The 18,661-nt window shown below is 43.6% G+C and overlaps 1 protein-coding gene across 1 annotated transcript; it reads right to left on the minus strand.

The window, feature by feature from the left end:
• Nucleotides 1-578: 578 nt before the first annotated feature.
• Nucleotides 579-18,306, minus strand: afap1l1b (actin filament associated protein 1-like 1b). Its single transcript, XM_030438961.1, has 19 exons — nt 18,148-18,306; nt 11,178-11,306; nt 10,026-10,106; nt 9,792-9,877; nt 9,591-9,711; nt 9,414-9,503; nt 9,105-9,316; nt 8,103-8,282; nt 7,897-7,989; nt 7,256-7,382; nt 5,404-5,559; nt 4,464-4,678; nt 4,118-4,263; nt 3,913-3,991; nt 3,491-3,599; nt 2,763-2,930; nt 2,506-2,672; nt 1,570-1,695; nt 579-1,436 (listed from the first exon to the last, which is right to left on the minus strand). The coding sequence occupies exons 1-19, from the start codon at nt 18,167-18,169 to the stop codon at nt 1,410-1,412; spliced, it is 2,334 nt and encodes a 777-aa protein (XP_030294821.1). The 5' UTR covers nt 18,170-18,306; the 3' UTR covers nt 579-1,409.
• Nucleotides 18,307-18,661: the final 355 nt, after the last annotated feature.

Below are 18,661 nucleotides of genomic sequence, written 5' to 3' on the forward strand. Positions count from 1 at the left end.
CATCACCCTCGTAGACTGCCAGCCAGAACCTCCGGTCTGTTCAGGCCCTGTTGTGATTTCTTGGCTGCTCCACATCATTGGAGTGAGGAAACTATGTTTGTTCTGGAACTCCTTGAAACCCGAAGCACTGCTACACACCTTCATTTCCCCGGTGCTTAGGAGCACATGTTTGTGTGCCATCCCTTCTAGATTTACTTGACCATCTGGAAGTTGTTTTTTATCGAATTCAAGGCTCCCTTCAGGTCCTCACATGTTCGCAGTTCACTGATGTTCTCTGGTGTACCTCCATGTCCCGTCCATACCCCCACCAAAAAAACATTCCTCATCAGATCTAGATGACTATTTTGGTTTCAAAACGACGAATTTTGCCGAAAGGGTGAGTGACATTCATGCCTGATCAGCTGCATGTTGACTTCTTGTTTGGTGCTTTAACCACTAGATGGCGCTTGTAGTTCAGAGTTGTGATTCTTCTGCTTCTCCTCGGAGGAAGAACCAGCCTGGAAGTAAAAGATGCTGCAGTGAAGAGAATCTAATAAACATTTAACCAAGAAAGAAATCAAACGGCCACGAAGACAAAGTTTCTTGCTAAAGTCGTCTTTTACTCCAACGTGTGTGTTTGTTCATATCTCTGTGACGAGAGCAGACACAGGCATTTATCCTCCAATGACTCTGCTAAGTGGGATGCTAAAGCTAATTTCCAAGACATTTGTGTAATTACAAAATACAACAAGATAAAGTGCAAAAAGGCAAATATGAAAAAAAATACACGTATAATGGTTAAAAACCAAAAGTTTCACATTGCATTAATAAAGATTTACTCATTGGTTTGAACAGTGTCATACTCAATATGCTTTCCATGAGACGTGGGATACTTCTCTCACTAATAAAGATAATTTAAGGTAATATTAATAATGTTTTCATAATTTTACATTAGTATAAAAGGGATAAAGTCAGTGGGTGTAGGTAGGACGTCCTGCCTGGAACTCTGAACTCACAGTGTTTATGAACCACACTCTCCCTTTGCTTTACATTTCTATGAATGAATCACATTTTCACTTTCTGCAGCCCTGTGCAAATGTAAACACACATGCAAACTCACACAAACATTTATAATTCATGTCCATAGTGATCCACGTTAATACTGTACTGGTGCATCAGTCAGTCGTATTTACAGCGGCGGACGCAGCGACGCGCCGCCTGTACTTGCAAACATTCCTCTTTTTTCTTATCAGGTAAGACGAGGAGAGATTGTGTCAGAGTCTGTCCTCTTCTCGTAATCTTCGTCTCCTTCTTCTTCTTCCACTAAGTGCCAGTTATCTTTCTCTCCATCTGCTTCGTTCACACATCCTCCTGTCACAGCTCAGGTTTTTCTCTCTGTGAATCCAGCCGTCGATCCGCTCGTGTTCCATCTAGGTCGCCTTCTTCGACTCCCACTCCTGAAAACCACAGCAGGAAGTGAGGAAAACATTTTTATCCATCCACATCTCACTCTCTCTCTCTCTCTTTCAACAACTACAACAATCATGTGATCTGAAATATTTCATCTGAATCAAAGAGGACACGCTGTACCTTCGCTTTCTGCATGACGTTCCCCTTGGACGAGGCGTAAAGAGACGGAGGGCGTTTTCGGAGCTCTGATGCCGAGTTCACTGGCAAAGACTCGTTGTAAACTTTTTCAACCTTACTGCCCTGTGCCTACACACACACACACACACACACGCACACGCATGCACACACACACACACACACACACACACACACATTAAACACAAACCGTAAACTATGACAGTAAACTGGGTTGTGGACAGAACAAGACATCTGATGGTGTCATCTGTTGACTTTGGGAGACACTGATTAACATTTTTTCACCATTTTGTGACATTTTATAGACCAACAACTAATTAATTAAAGGGTAATTCCACTCTTTTTACACCTTACAGTGTGTTTACAGGACTTGGGAGTAAGTACAAATTGGTGAAATTACCCTTTAATCGATTTAGTTGTATAAATGTCAGAAAAATTGTTGATGAGTGTTTCCAGTTTGTTTTAAGTAGAGTTAGTTGCTTCAGTCATTATGCTAATGCTAACTGGCTGTAGCTTCATATTTAGCATGCAGACTGGCTTTTATCTAGTGTGAGAATATTTTGACTTACATTGTTGTTATTTCTTATTTATGATTAGTTTTATTTCATTAAAAGTTGTTTTTTTAATTAAACCCATTTTCTTCTGAGCTTTTTATGTTCAACACACTTTAAGTTGAATTTAACTGACTTGTTCTGTATAATTGTTTGACACAGACATGAGAGTAGTGTCACCTCTCAGCAAGAAGGTCAATAAGTGTTTATCCAAAAGTGATGAAACAAGTTGAAGGCAAAAACCCCCTGAAATAAATCAGTGGACTGAGATTTGGCGTCAAAATCCAGCGACGTGACACACACACAGTACTGAGGTAGATTCTTTAACATGTATACGTTGTAGTTTTCACAGGAGAGCGTCTCCGTCTACCTTGATGCTGATCTTGGTGTCGGTGGGAGGACCCAGCGCTCCTCGAGCCAATGACTTCTTCAGGTTCTCTTTGACCTCCGTCAGTCTGAGCTCCAGCTCCACCCGCTCCTCCTCTTTCTGTTTACACAGCGTCTCCAGCTTGGCTAACCGCTGTTCCACACCGTGACCTGCACACACACACAAACACACACACTCATAGTCAGTACAGCTACGAGGCTGCAGTTTAAACAGAGCCGTGTGTGTGATCTGCCTCTGACCTGTGTCGCTCTTCATCTCCTCCTTCATCTCCTTCTTCTCCCTGCGGAGGGATATCAGCTCATTTCTCAGCTCTTCCTTCTGCTTCTCCAGCTCCTCTTTCTGCTTCAGGTACCGCCGGGCATCCTCCTCTGCACGGGTCTTCCCATACCGTGCATACTGAATTACATCTGACAGAATACATGGCAGAACATAAACATACAGAGCAGCACTGCTGCAGATTTATGATGAGAGACAACATCCGCGTTTCCACCGCAGGAACTTTCCCCGGAGACGAGCAGCTCAGAGTGTTTCCACCGCAGGGACACTGTTTAAATTATGTTTTGGGGGATATTCTTTTGCTCCCCAAAAAGTCCCTGGTAAAGTGAAGGAACTTGTGCACTGAACATTTTTGATTCGTCGAGTTCTTGCAGAATATAATCACCATTTTAAAACCAGTTTGTTTTGTTATTTATTATGCTAGTCTTGGCCTTAACGCATGCAAAAATAACATGTGAACAGCTGACTGATTTGCCTGATCTTCACAGGTCTTTAGACTGCAGTGGTAACGCAGACAACAGCTGCCTGAAGGAACCCATTGAACTATTTCCTGGAGCTAAAAGTTCTGGGTACTTTGGGTCAAAACACGGCTAATGTCAGTCACTGAGGTAGCTAATTAGTCAGATGTGTTTTCAGGTTAGAAAGAGAGCTGCGGCCATATTTTCTGACATATAGTTGTAACATGACTCACTGGAGGCGTGTCTCTTGACGGCGGCCTGCTGCTCAGTTTTTTCAGAGTCTCTGCTGGAGAAGGAGGCGTGACGTCTCACCTGTCCAGCTCTGCTGTCAACATCCCCCTCCTGGACAGAAACAACAAGCTTTACAACCTTCCCAGGGCTCATTTTAAGTCTTAAAGGGAGATTTATGTGTAATTTAATCATTAAGCTGATGTTTAATCCTGAACATCCATCCAAAAATTCAAACATGTCTTCTAGCAGGATAAAAAAAAGGCAGAAGCTACATCAAAACTCAAGGCGTTTTAGATAAATCTACAACGGAACAAGACAGGAAGAAGAGGATCAGTGCTGTGAGGCAGATTAGGACTCGGAAAGCTCAAAGCTTCTCCAAGTTTAATGTAGTATTTTATCGGTGGTTCACATTATGTTTCCTCACCACGCTCTCGTAGACATCGTCATACGTCCTGGAGTCTGTTGAGGCGCTGCTGGAGGAAGCTGCAGTGGTGGTGGCCCATCTGAGAGGAAAAAACAAGAGAGGCAGAGACAGATGCATTTCAGGATAAACGCCGCGATAACAGACAGAGAAGTCCTGATGAACACACGCAGAAACACACAAACATATTCCGCAGGAAGTGACTCACAGGAAGGAGTTTCTGGCTGCGTGCCGTATGTCAGTGAGCGTGTCCACGTCGATGTAGTCATAGTGGAGCTCTTCAGGGAGAGTGGTGCTGCCGGTCTCTGCAAACAGCACACCCAGCCAGCGGCCCAGATCCTCCGAGCAGCTGGCCTGATGTGCATGGAAACACACACACACACACGCACACACACACACACACACACACACACACACACACACGTTACTTGGTTTCCATAAAAATGTAGGTGTGTCATCCCCGTGCACGTTAACTTTCTGTCTCATCTCTTTCCATACATCTGAAATCACTCAGCAGAACCAACCGAGCTGCAGACATGATGACAGTATCGTACCTCTAGAGAAGCGAGTTCGCTGCCTGACTGCAGGATGCAGAAGGAGAAGGGATGCTTGGGGCCGAGGCCGCCCGTCACCACCTCTGCACCTTTCAGTGGCACCACAATGACCGGCGGCCGCTGGTCTCCAGGGTCCTTCTGCAGGTACAGGCTTCCACCTCGAACCACGCACCAGCGCTCCTTCCACGAGCCGCTCAGACACACGCTGAGGTAGCCTGGGAGACGGAGGAGGGATGAGAAAGTGATGGAAGGATGGTAATACATGGAGTCTTCACATGACTGGAGTCAGATTATAGTCAAGTCAACCCTTTAGTCTGTGTATTCACTTTGCTGTTAGTATCCAGGAGTTAGTTAAAAGTTACAAGGAATATTTTCCTGCACTTTATAACAAATATATCTGATGGCTCTGACCCTGAGAATGTGCTCATTGTCAGATCAAGTGATGTATTAAAATCCTGAACAGTACGCATCATCACTCCATCAATACAATACAGAACAGTACATTTGGGAACTCAAAATTAAGTTGAAATAGTAAGAAAACCTGTTTATTGTTACTTTTGTGTGGTTTTAATAATTTGTTTTGTTTGTATGATATTAACTTTGCATGCTCGCTTCTAATTGTGTTGTTTTTCAGTCAGTCTGCCTCTGTCTGGGGACTATCATGATAGGAGTTGGCACAATAATATGTTCATTCCTCTACAGGAGAGACTTGATATTCTGAATGAGGTGGAATATATCGTCACATTCACATTTCCAATATGTGCATCCTTACTTTTTTCCAACATAACACAAGTCTGAATCATAAAACGTGATAATCATGGTCATAAGTTTTCAAACCAAACTTCTCCCTCACTTTTGAACATTCATTTAAAACTCCACTAACTAACCAACCAGCCAAAAAAATCAGTCAAACAGCTTCTTGACCAATCTGTGTCCTCACCACTGCGTGGGTTGTCATGGTGACCAGAAGACGAGGCAGGCTCTCCAGGTAAAGGAGGTTTCCGTTTGGAGAACGTGATGATCCGGTTGATCTTCTTTCCTGCTGCGCGGCTCATCGATCCCGTCAGCTCTGAGAACGCGCCGCGCTTCCCCCTGTCTGAAATCAAACGCACCCTGTTCAGACGATGTGGAGGACTAGATGTAAAGTTTCTGTGAGTGAAACACTGAGAAGAGATGATTCTGCATCGTCACTGCTGCGTTGCTGTGTTTGAACATATTATGAGAAGTGGAGGAGAATAAAACGTTTCTAGTGACGGATCACTACAATGTCAGGACTGGATGTTAAAGTCATTTCAGTGAAGTCTTGTATTTATTCAACCTTTCCCTGTTCACTCGTTCATGCTGCATGTACCAGGTGCTGCAGGACTTCGTCCAGCCTACTTCCTATGATGTCAGTGGGAGACAATCACAGGAAGAGGACAGGAAGGATGTCATATCTGTCCGCGCCTCATTTCCCGTCTCTCCCTCTCTCTCATGTCTCTTTAGGTTCAGAGCTGCGAGCTCAGTAAATGAGTTGTGACAACACAACCGTGTTTGACCCATATTCTGACCCGACATCAGGGATCCCGGGCTTTATCCTTCCTGATTTTGCGGATGGATAAACAAAAATAGAGTGCGTGCTTTTGATCCAACGGTTAAAAGGGTCTGTGTGTGTGTGTGTGTGTGTGTGTGTGTGTGTGTGTGTGTGTTTGTAAGTGAGGACATTTTAGGCTGAACTTTCTCTATGAACCCCTTGTGGGTTAAGACTTGGTTTGAGGTTTAGGTTAAGGTCAGAGTTAGGGTCACCAATAATACTAATATTAGCACATTGTCAGTTAATTTTAGCGCTAAATGTTTGTAAAATTTCATCTGTCAATATTGACAGAAATGATAAAACTTATCAGAAAAGCCTCACAGTGTACGACGATGGAATTCAAGAGCAATTCAACACAATTTCAACAAAAACTGAGTGTTATAACCTTGTATTTTTATGTCAAAATCATGCTCTTTTTCTTTAGTGCTGGTTATTCCCGTCCATTATTTACTGAATTTCACCATTAGCCTGAGGCTAGCAGAACAATTCCATAGCAGAAGGTGTTTATTTCCATTTTATTTCTATTTCCAAAAGAAGAATGTGGCTGAGGTCTAAATTATTAATGTCACCCTCAGCCTCCTGCCCCAATGTCTCTATGCTAAGTCTAGAGAAATCATAGACAAGTCTTTATAAATAAGTAACACAATTAAAGCGAGGGCTGGTAAGTTATTCTGGAGGTTATAGTCTCTTAACATCCTGACATCCTCGCTGCCTGCACGCACTCTATCCTTTGCACTTTACTCTCTGCGCTGCATAGGACCGAAGACTTCCACAGTGATAGGTGGACGTACTACTAAAACTATTAGCAAGCAGCCGGAAAAGTAGCTGCTGCTATTAGCGTAAACCACACAGCCCCTGGGTCGAACAGAGCCACGGCGGACATAACAGAATCCTTGGGTGGCTACTGTTAGCATGAAGCACAAACCCGGAGTAACAGTCGTGCTGGGTGGACTTTTCAGACTGAGGATGCGTTCATGATGGTTATTTTGCTTCCATTTACATGATTGTTTGTTTATGTATTTATTAGTCTAAAAGGCAGTCAAAGCGCGATGAATGTAGCAAACTAGCTAACTCTGATGTATGACAAAATATGGAAGCTAAACATATTGAATGTTTACGTCCATGTATGATTCACACACACATGCTCATACATGTTTAACATTTGTCATCACCAGAGAAAAAAGGTTTTACATAAAAAGGCAGCTGAAGGTAAACGTACTGAGTGTGTCATTGGTTTCCCGTCCTGGTCCTGGTCCTGGTCCTGGTCCTGGTCCTGGTGCAGTGGACTGGATGTCTGCTGTTGGTCCGCTGTCTGAGTCTGACGCCTGACGATCGCACTGCAGCACCTGAAGGAAAGCGTAGAAACCTTTACCTCTTTTCTTTCCTCACTGAAGGAGACGAGAGAACATTTTTACAAATAACACACACAGTATATCTATTCTTGTTTCTTCTGAGAAACTCATGTGGACAAAAATGACACTTAACTTTCTAAAAATAAGGTTTATTGACTTTATGTATTTTTAAACCTATCCTGCTGACGTGGACTGTAACTGCCATGTCACCATGCATACAGCTTGTTGTCTCTGGAGCTGTGTGCCAAAACCTTCTTAAAGCTGTTTTTGAAGGCCGGCCAGCTCAGCAACCACAATAATGTCACCTCACTCAAAGCCAAAGGAACAGTTGTGTCATGCGTGGGCTGAAAGAGGTGATGTCAGCAACCGACATTAAAATGCAAAAAACTAGGGTATAGATTCAGAGTGGAATACACACAGAACAGGGAAACTCAGATGTAGTTGGAGGCAGCTGTTAAACTGGCACGAGGAGCCTTCATCTGGACAGAAAACACACTCACACACACACCTTGTCAAGCTCCAGCTTTCTTTGTATAATGGGAGAAGTGGATCCATCCAGTCCTTCAGTGTTGCTACATTGGCTGCCAACATCTTGCACTACCTGGATCCAGAAAAAGAAAATGTTCACTTCCAAACAAACAAACAAACAAACCTTGTGTTGTTGTTCTCCCCTCAGCCATGTTCCCCCGTGTCTTCCCCTCTTCTGATACGTACCTTGAGCCACCGCTGGGCCTGCTCTTTACTCTGAACAGCCAGCACCAGAGCTTCGCCTCCAGGCAACGAGAAGCGCAGCTCGTGTCTCTTCTTCCGTCCTTCCTTCGGGACGTAGATGACGTTGCACAGATTAAGCGGGAGCTCAGTGTGGGGAGTGCTCTCTTTGATGCTCTTATAGCACTGTGAAAGAGACACATACAGAGATACAGAGACTTTGATGTATCACATGATGCTATTTCACTTTGGTACTAAAATGTAACTTTTTGAAAGACTTTCTAGCAATGCTGTGAAGTTTCCATCCCAGAAGAGAAAGTACCTGAAGATAAATGAAAGGGAGCATTTGTACATTCATGCAGGAATCCAACTGTGCTGCACAGTGTGAAGAGATGGAAAGCTGCTGTGTGTGAGGCTGTGGACTAAAAAATTATCACTGTGGTGTTTACTTACTGCTGTGCAACCTTTCGATCAATAAGATGAGATATTTTCTAACAAACAACATCTTAACATGATCTAAGAGGTGACCTTTGAAACTGTCTTTCTTTACTCTCCTTCTGCTCTGTTTTCTCCTTCTCTATCACCTCCTCCTTCCTTCTCTACTTTAATCGTGAATACAATTCTTTATTTTTCTTTCTTTATTTTTCCTGTCGGGGTTCTGGCTGACAATGTACAACATTGTTTTGTTCTAATAGTTGACACTGTTGATTGATAATCACTTCCTTGTTTTCTAAAGTTGCATGTATGGTTGCCGAGGGTAACAGCCAGTACCCTTCAGTTTGGTCGCCTGTTTAGATTTCCATTATTTTGCTTAAGAGGACTGAATGAAAAATTGCACAGTAACAGTAAATAAAAACATTTCATAACAAAAAAACTATTTGCAAATTCTTTCCCATATTGACTCTTGTTCGATCCATCACCTCTTTGTTTGTTTGTGTACTTTTTCTAACACCAGATTCACATCACACCATTTGGTTTGAAAGAGCACTGATAAGCAGCTTTATTTACCTGCAGTTTATTGTCTCGGACGACCACCAGCTGTTTAGCCCACTGGCCAAAGCGTTTCTTTCGCAGCAGGAAGGCACAGATGCGACAGTCTCTAACTGGGCCGTCTGGGTTCTCCTCAGCCGTCCATCTCTGAGGTCGGTCTCGCCCTTTGGCCTCGTCGTCTTCCTCTTCGTAGGACTCGTAGGAGCTGCTCAGAGCATCAGAGTCATTGTCTGAGCACAGAAAACAACACGAATGATTAAGTTATAAAAATGTCTTCTTCTTTTTATTCATGCATTCTGTGTACAATCAAAAACTGCGTCGACTCACAGGAGTTTTTGGGCGGCCCGTTAATCCTGGTGATGGGATAGTTATTGTCTGCATCTTCATAGTAGGCGTCTTCAACAGAGTTTCTGGAAGCTGCAGGAGAGGAAAAGCGAACATCTTATAATCCCATTCGTTTAAATAACTGACCAGTGTGCAAAAATGTGTTTGTGTGTACAGAACTGTTCATGTTGGTGGTGAAGTACTGAGGGGTGGATCCAGGATCCAGAGGGACGGCCTCTTCGTAGTAGTCGTCAGGGAGGGGGGTGGTTGGCAGTGGAGGAGGGGGCGTGTCAGTCGGTGTCTGAGGTGATAGTTAAACCAAAGTTTTAGGAAAAGGCAGCCAGATGATGGACTCACAGGTCTACACTGCAGATGACTTACAGATTTGTTAGGATGGGTCTTCTCTTCTTCTTCTTTCTGCTCTTTCTGCTCCACTGGAGACGCACTGAGCATGTGCAAATCACAGTCTGGTGGAAAAACAGAGGAGTAATGTTCGTATAAATATACAGTTCTGTGTGATGATTGGAAATAAACATTAATGATCAGTTTTATCCTACATAAGCCTTCACAGAGACGAGCTGGTTTGAACTTGGTTTGCTTTGAAGGTCCACTCACCAAAATCCTCAAACAGAGACTCGACAAAACTGGTGCCGTTGCCATAGAGACAGCTGTTCATGTAGACATCTGATCCATTGACTGTGGAGAAGATAAATTAGGGGTTGGAAACAGGATCAAAGTCAGTGGTTAGGCTTGTGGTCCCTGCTGAGGTCAGGAGAGTCAGGATCACCAGAGCGCACAGAGGAAGATCAGCGAGTATCAGTGATGAACGTTCAGCATGTTTAGACAAAAAGACTGTATGGAGACATAAGTCAGACAGCCAGGGAGTGCAGACTGGAGCCTGTGAATCTTTGTAGGGGAAGAAAAAAAGATAAATTCAGTCTTAAAATGTGTGTGAAAGTTTGCCAAATCTCCCAGACTTAGAAATAAATCTCCAAATATTTGGCTGTGAACAGCTGAATTGATGTGTAATATGCTAACGGACTTGTTCAGCCTCCATTCAAACATCTGTGAAGCCGAGTTACTCTCAGGATGTTTTTACTTTTCGCCTTTCTATGACCTCCTCTCATCCGTTTTTAACTCTACGCTTCATTATCCTCTTACCTCAATCCTATTATCCTCTCCGACATCCTGTATCTCCCCAAGATAAACAAGGATGTAAACACTTTGTGTGACGGGGACGGCATTGTGTTGCGTGTTTTATTACAACTTCTGCTGGACCTCTCTCTTGTGCAGTTGCAGTGCGGCTGGCTCGTGACTGCAGGTTTTCCCCATCGCACGAGGACGAGTGAGAAAGAAATGCTCTGTCCCAGCCTGAATAAACACTGCTGCAGTGACCTTGAACGAATTGCTCAACTCAGAAGTGCTTCGGTTGAACTGCTGCGAGTGTCATGCTGAATTAACGTGCGGCCGGATGCAGCGGAAAACCGCAAGCACGCTCAGTCAAAGTCCAGCAGATAACATTACAAATCTAATTTATAGATGTGCATCATTTAATACTCTCAGATAGATTTCCCTGTTAGACTGTTAACAGTTCTTATATGTTGCACCTTTGAACAAACCCTGAATCACCCTAAATTTGACATCGAACAAATAAACAAACAAACAGAGGTGAAAAATGTAGAATAACTATCATCATTCTGCAGATAATAAAGTTTAAAGTAGGGTAGGAAACACAGACACTGCTCTGTGTGAGATTTCACTCTGTACCTGACAGCGGCAGCGAGTCCAGGATGTTGCGTACGGAGGCCATCTTGTCAGCGGTGGCGGGACTGACCGTCTCGTGGTCCAACATCTTCAGCAGTGAACCGAGCTCGTTCACAAGTCGCTCCATCACCACTGGAAACACCAAGAAGAGCGTGTCACTTGGGTTTGTAGAATTAAGTGACGGTGATTCTTTGGCACCATCACATCAGTATAGGGACGCTCACACTGCAGACTCTTAACATGGCTAAAATGCTTGTGCATCAAATATCAATGTAACACACGCATGCAAGGCCGTGAAGTCAGTTTGGCACACAGCATACCGCCTGTTGCAACAGCTGACAGGGAGGATATGTTTAACATCCATCCAACACGTCAGACTCTTCTTTTACTCCACGTCTTTGTGTATTGTGAGTTTTCTATCTGTCCCCTCGATCATGTCGTACTTTCAGTCCGGACCTTTCTTTGAAAAATCATTGTTTTCACGTTCAGCACTGACATCCTGTGTGTCCATGTGTTGTTGACCCTGACATTGTTCCAAAAGCTTTGCCACACTCTCACACATCCTGTCGACAAAGAGACAAGGAGGGGAGGCGAGGGGGGGAGTCAGAGAGAAAAGGAGGTGAGGAGGAGGGGGGAGGAAGCTTCCTTCCCTAAAGGAATTGGAGCCAAAGTAAAGAAGAAAATCTGTAGTTCCACCAGAGATGGAAAAGGATGTGGGAACCAAACAGCACTGAGGTGGTTCATTCACTTGAGTTTCATTCATAAGTGACAAGGAAATTATCTGTAATTAACTGACCCATAATTAAACACTCGCTGCTGGCCAATATTAATATGATGATGATGAATTATCATTCCTGCCATTTAACAGATGGAACGGATCATTCGGAGTTTCAGCTGCTGACCCTTAAAATCATTTCATTTCAGTTTGAGTTTCAGTGGAAAGTTTTATTGCCCCACGACGGCCCGCCTGCTTTTTAAGTTTTCCCTTTTTCAAGCTGCCAAGAGAAATATCTTGGGGACACATTTAACCTTTGTCATTTTTGGCATTGAACTGAACAAATTTACAATGTCATTTCACCCATAACACAAAAAGGCGACTGTGCTGTCAAATGAGAACATGATCTTTATAAACCTTCTGTGGGAATGATGTGAACCAAGAAAGACCGTTTTGACACATTTTCTTTCTTTCTTTCTTTCTTACCAGTAGCTTGATTTAGAGTTGCAATGGTTAATCATTTAAAGGAACAGTCCACGCAAAAAGTCATTTCTGGAACTTCACAGCAAAACAGCTTTGCAGCATTCTGCTAAACAACTGAAATAGACGGAGACCTGTTTTAAAATGTAAATAAATAGCTCCATTCAGCTCGTCTGGCTTAATCCAAGTCTCTGAGAACTAAGATCCCAAACTGCTTTGAAAAGACGTTATTTAGGCCCCGTTTCAAGCGAACATTTTCACTGTAGCCGCTAAGATAAAAGCTCACACCACGTCTAAAGTGGCTGCATGAGTGCCGTTTTAAAAGCAAAGTCATTTTCCAACATGTTTTGATATCTTATAGACCAAAACACAAATTAGTAAATCAACAAAATAATCGATGGAGTAATCGACCATAAAAATAATGCCTTCATCCACTCAGTTTTTACTAGAAATAATATTCTAATGTGCCATAGCCAGAAAACCTGACCACTCCCTGTGTGATGACACATCAGATGTTAAACTAAACACGGAAAAGTTTCTAGCAGCAGGTAAATATAGATGCTAAAGGATGAAACACTCTCTGAAATATGCAGCTCTCTTAACGAAACTGGTACAAGGGTTAAGTTAAAATAAGATCAAAACAGCCTCTTCCTCTGGCACACAGTCGGGACGGAGAGAGTCGGAGAAAAGCCCTCATTCTCCCAAAGCCTCTTCCGCCGCCTCCCCCCCAACTATTCTGACAATACTCTATTGTCTCGCCGAGGGCCAAAATTAGATGAGCACAATGCTCCGCAAAAGACCAGAGCAAACAACACAATTTCAGCAACACAAAACAGGAACTAACACACACAAACACACACAGAGTGGAAGAGGGGCGTGGTGCGACGCAGCTGCATCGTCTCGATCCTCGGCCATTCAGGGTTAAAGGATATATCTCCAGCAGCTGTGTGTGCGTGTGTGTGTGTGTGTGTGTGTGTAATATTTCTCGGCCAGCAGCTGTGGTTTCCTGTCAAAGCTGTCGACAGAAGCTTCTCTCCGCTCCTCGATGATTTGGACTCTCTCCTCCATCCCTCCCCACTTTCCCCTCACTCTTTTCTCTCCATCCTGCTGTTTCTCATTCATGCACTGACATCCTTAAACTCTCAGATCCTCACTTCATTCAGCACCTATTGAAGGAGCAATCAGAAGAAGCTTCTCAGCTGGTCATTACTCAGATTAAACATCTACTGTACTTCGCAAGATTTAATGAGATCGATCTCCGTGTAAACGAGGCCAGTAGTGGGCCTTTGGTCTATTTTCTGCTTCCTGAAGTCTAACTTTAAACAGTCAGGACCGTTTCTCTCTCTGGCTCTCTGTCACTTTCTCTCTCTGGCTCTCGCTCATTCTCTCGGGGGGACTGGAGGGTTCAGAGGCTGAGAATCAGCTGTTCTCGAGGCTTGTGGTCGGTCTCACCCACAGAGGGATCTTTGTAACTCCCCATTCCACACACACACACACACACACTCGAGCACACACAAGGACACGCACACGGCACAGATTGGACATTCACACACGCTATTAATGTGTGACTGAAGACAGGCATCACCCTGCACACAGAGCAAACACACACTCACAGGCTGCTGGAGAATGTGTTTGTGTGCTTGTTGCATACATTTTTGTGTGTTTCCGCAGACGGGCTTCCTGCAGCAGAAGGTCAGTCATGAGACCTGAGCCATGCGACTCTCATTTGAACTGACTGGGCGTGTTTGGTCGCAGCTCCGAACAAAAACAACTACTACTCTGCTGCTGCTGCTGCTGCTGTTTATCTCACCACAAGGAGAATAGAAGCGTTTCCCCTCCTAACCTGAGGCTTTCTCTCCCCTCCATTACACGTCCAACCCATCAATCACAACCTCCACCCTGACCTGCCACTCCCGTCTTCATCATCCTCACATTCTTGTTTTTTTTTGAGTGTGTTGAAATGAATCGCTTGTTATTTCCATGATTTATATGTTCTGTATGTTGAATTTCAAGCCTTCAAGTGCGTGAAGCTGCGATGTTGCACTCTTCTTCCTGCCTCCCCCACACTCCCAGAGGCTGAGGTCCCTCCAGATCCTCACATTCTCCCTTCCACTCCTTTCAGTCTCTCCCTCCTCCTCCTCCTCCTCCTCCTCCTCCTCTCTCTGATCCTTTTAACTCCTCTCCCTCGTCTGCCTCCCTCCATCCCTTCTCCAGACACCCGTCCTCTTCAGACGCAGGTCAGAGTTCAAGTCTTGGCTGCCCCCACTGAGACAAAAGTCTACTTCACAGATCCAGCATCCCGTAATTTTTTATTTTCGTGACAACAGGCGATGGTGTCACTGCTTGCCCGGGGTTACCATTCAGTCAGACACTTTAAAAAGTCCCCTCCAGACACTGGCAAGATCTTTTAAAAGAAACAGCTGGGGGAAAATTCTCTCTTTCTCACATTCTTTTAGTATCTTATCAATTTCCTCAGATAGTAAATGGTGAGGAGACACAGGAAACAGCAGCATGACACTGGCTGCAGACAGTGTAGCACAGCATGGGTTTAATCTAAAACTCAGACTGCACCGCGTTAAGAGCCATTCAACCAATATGGCCACCACGGGACGCCACATGACTACGATAGTTAGCTCAACAAGGAAAAAGTTGATGTGCGAGAAAAATCTATTTCTTCCCGCTCAAGTAAAAGTTTGAGAGTTGAATGAGGAAATCAATCGGCCAACCACTCTCATGTCTGTATGCTATGTAAATATGCAGCTACAGCAAACAGCTGGCTAACGTAGCTTAGCATAAGACTGGAGAACAGAAATCATGTGGCTCAATGTCAAGTGAAAGTGTACTTTCAAACATTAACAGTTTAAAGGTTAGAGACGCCAGGAATGTGTGCGTATTTGCTTTTTTCCCCAAGAGTTAGATGAAAAGATCGATACCACCCCTGAGTCTGTACTGTAAATATGAGGCTGGCACACAGAAGCTAGTTAGCTTAGCTTAGCTTAGCTTAGTATAAGCTAAAGACTGGAAACAAAGGGACACGGTGAGCCTGATAAACTGTATTTCTCCTGGTTAGCTAAGTTAGCTGGTTGCTGCTGGTATCGTCATATTTACTGTACGAACAAGAAAATGGTATATATATATATATATATATATATATATATATATATATATATATGTATCTATATATATATAGATACATATATATATATATGGTTGCTTTTTGTGATGGTGTCTCTCAGGAGTGATATGTTGCTGATGATGATGATGATACAATCATCAGCTGGACATAATATGTTGTTTTTCCTGTTTGGCAGAAAACAGTTATCACAACATCAGATTAGTTTCCACCTTCCTCTTGGTTTACATGCACAGACCTGTGGCTGTGGATATTTCTGTCGCAGATTACTGAGATATCCAAACTGTGTGAAAGGGCGGCCCCAGGCGTAGTAATTTCTTTCCAAATCACTTAAAGTTAGTTCAATAAAGAGTTGTGGAGCTTCATGACTCATGGAGGGTGGAGAGCGGGGGCTGGGTGGAGGATCACCGCGTAAACGAGGAGGAAAAGGGAAAAGGAAATGTAAGAGAGGCTCGGTCGAGGTCAGGGACAGTTGTTAAACAGAGAACCGATGTGTCAGTAAGAAAGGAGAAATCCATTATTCAAATTTCACTGAAATTTGTATGAACTTGAAAGCCCTTTATACAACTCTACTTTCCACCAACGCCTCCCATTTATTGCAGCAGTTGCTCTATTGGCCCAGAACGTTGTTATCAATTATGGTTTCTTCTCCAGTCTCAGGCCACAAAACACTTTGGTTTTACTTGTCCAAGTGTTTAACAGGCTTTTTTTCTCGTGGAATCATATTAAAGATCACGGCTGTAAATAATAACAATGTAAAAAAAATATGTTTATACTATAGTATCATTATCTCCACATGTAAATTGTAAAAACTGATCCAATAATGTTAATTATAATAGCTGAAGGCTGATCCGGGGCTGCATCAGTAGTTTTAACTGAACGTTGTTTCTAAATTTAGGATGAGTTGTTCCTTTTATCTAAATGTTCTCCTTCTATTCAAGGCAGCTGACATCATTTTTGTATAATCTAATAGCATGCCCTCAAAGTAAAAGTTCACCTTTACACAACACGCTGTTGTCGAGCTCATAACGCTGAACAGCAGCACCTGTGTTCAGCCACGCAAAGTAGACACGGGCCACAAGAAGAACACAACACGAGGGACAAAGACTTATCACAGCTATGAAATATCAAATAAACCATCTTGGCTCACTACATCTGAGTCATTCTACACTCAGGTGTGCACATACTACAGGTTAGCAATCTATTTCTATAATGTGGAAAAGGGTTTTTCCATCATCAGTTATTTTATCGGTATCGTCCATGAGAGTCAGGTAATTATCAGTTATCGTATCTGATCGTATCGGCTGAGAAACATCCATATCATGCATCCCTTGTTGATAGTCCCTCCAGGAATCCGCAATTCCGCAGATTTCTCAGATTCTCAGACAGATTTCTCGGCCGTCCGCGGATTCAAAGACCTTCCGCGGAATATCACATTTTGCATGTAGTTTTCATCCCGGCCGACTTGATTGCACATTTTATGTCAGCATTTCATTGCTGTAACTGAATGTTTACATTTACTATCTGCAGTATGCAGTAGACACTTTCTGTTCCTAAACCTTCACCCATAGTTTGGTGAAAAGTTTTGCACTTTTTATGTTGCAAATAAATCTGCCCAACAGGGACAAAGAAAATGTTGATGTTGATTATTTTAAAACCAGTAATAGTGGGCTCCACAATGTTTTACAGTGTTCTGGTATTTCAATTAATTTCATAAGAGAATATTCAATTCATTATTACATTAAAAAAAGTATGTTTTTTTAATGTCTGCAGAATTTTAACTTTCAAGCCGCAGAATCAAGAATTGCTCTCCGCAGAATCAAAATTGCAGAATTTAAACTTTTTCTCTGCAGATTCCTGGGGGGACTATGTAAATAATGACTGAATTTTAACTTTTGGGTGAACTGAACCTTTAACAAAAGGCCTGTTGGACATTAACCTACAGGACGCACGGGCTTTTTTTTAAGGAGCATGAATGAAAGCTCTTCCTCTGACTGACTTCCATCCACAATGCTCATTGTTCCTGTTAACTCGATTGCCAGATCTCCAGTGGAGGCCACCGCTTCATCACCTGGAGTCCCAGCGAGCAGCTTCCTGTCTGCGGCCCTGTCGCCTGCAGGCTGCGGGAACAGAGCCGCCATTGAGCCGGCCGCCGTCGGCTGCTTCCAGCGGGGCACTTTCTCCGTTGGTGTCGTGTTGCATCACTGTACCTGCGCGAGGATCCCTCCTCCAATCACAGACAGCGCACCAACCGCCGTCAAGGTGTATGACATCACCACACGACCGTTACTCCGCGGCGCGAGCCACACAAACTGATGCTCTGCTCTGTTTATGTGTGTTAGTGACAAATGTGGTGAAATAAAACCTTATCACGTTGTTTTTGTTGTTTAAAATGTAAAACTGTCTCTAGTGTCGCGTCCTGGTGAGACGGCAGTAACAAGAGAGCTGCTGCTGAATGATATTTTAGTAATTCATCCTGTTTGTGAAGGTGAAACACCTCCGTTAATCTGCTAAATGAACATTTAAGCCTCCAGTTCATCACCGCGTCTTGTTAAAGTCACTACTGTAAACTTACTGTACTTCTTCGGCGCGGATAAACAACACAAACACGAGCGCTTCTCCGTAAAAGACCGACAGTTACTCACCACTCTGCCGTTTAGACTCCATGATGTTTGATATGTTTTATAATCCTCGTCTTGTTTCAGTTACTAACATGTGCGCCGTGTTCTCCACAGACACCGCGGAGCTCCGTCAGCCTCCGTCCGGCCACAGTGACTCACAGCCCCGCTACACTTTATAGCTGCGCTCGGCGGGCTGGTTCATCATCCGGAGCTCCGCCGGGTCCTAGTGCCAGTCCATTCAGCTCCACACGTTCCCATGCTGTGACTCCTCAGAGACTCACACTGAGGCTCCTGGTGACCAATTTGTACATTTATTTTATTACATTAGTCACGTTTGAGGGGATTTAATGTCTTGAAGCCTGAGTATGTTTTTAATCAGTGTTTTCATCGTGTAACTGCCAGCGGTGGTTAAACTGGAGGCACTTTACTGGAGTATTTCCACGTCAGGCTATTTTATACTTCCACCGCAATACAGGAGTAAATACTGCAGTTTTACTCTACTGCATTCATTTGACTACACACAAGAAATATGATGACT

The sequence above is a fragment of the Sparus aurata genome, chromosome 13, assembly GCF_900880675.1.
Source record: "Sparus aurata chromosome 13, fSpaAur1.1, whole genome shotgun sequence".
Classification (NCBI taxonomy): Eukaryota; Metazoa; Chordata; class Actinopteri; order Spariformes; family Sparidae; genus Sparus; species Sparus aurata.

Excerpts from the sequence above, each read along its gene's own strand:
- afap1l1b (XM_030438961.1), bottom strand. The coding sequence starts at position 18,169 with ATGGAGTCTAAACGGCAGAGTG. Across the intron at positions 10,107-11,177 it reads GGACTCGCTGCCGCTGTCAG|TCAATGGATCAGATGTCTAC; the intron begins GTACAGAGTGAA and ends TCTTCTCCACAG. Across the intron at positions 2,673-2,762 it reads GGAGATGAAGAGCGACACAG|GTCACGGTGTGGAACAGCGG; the intron begins GTCAGAGGCAGA and ends GTGTGTGTGCAG.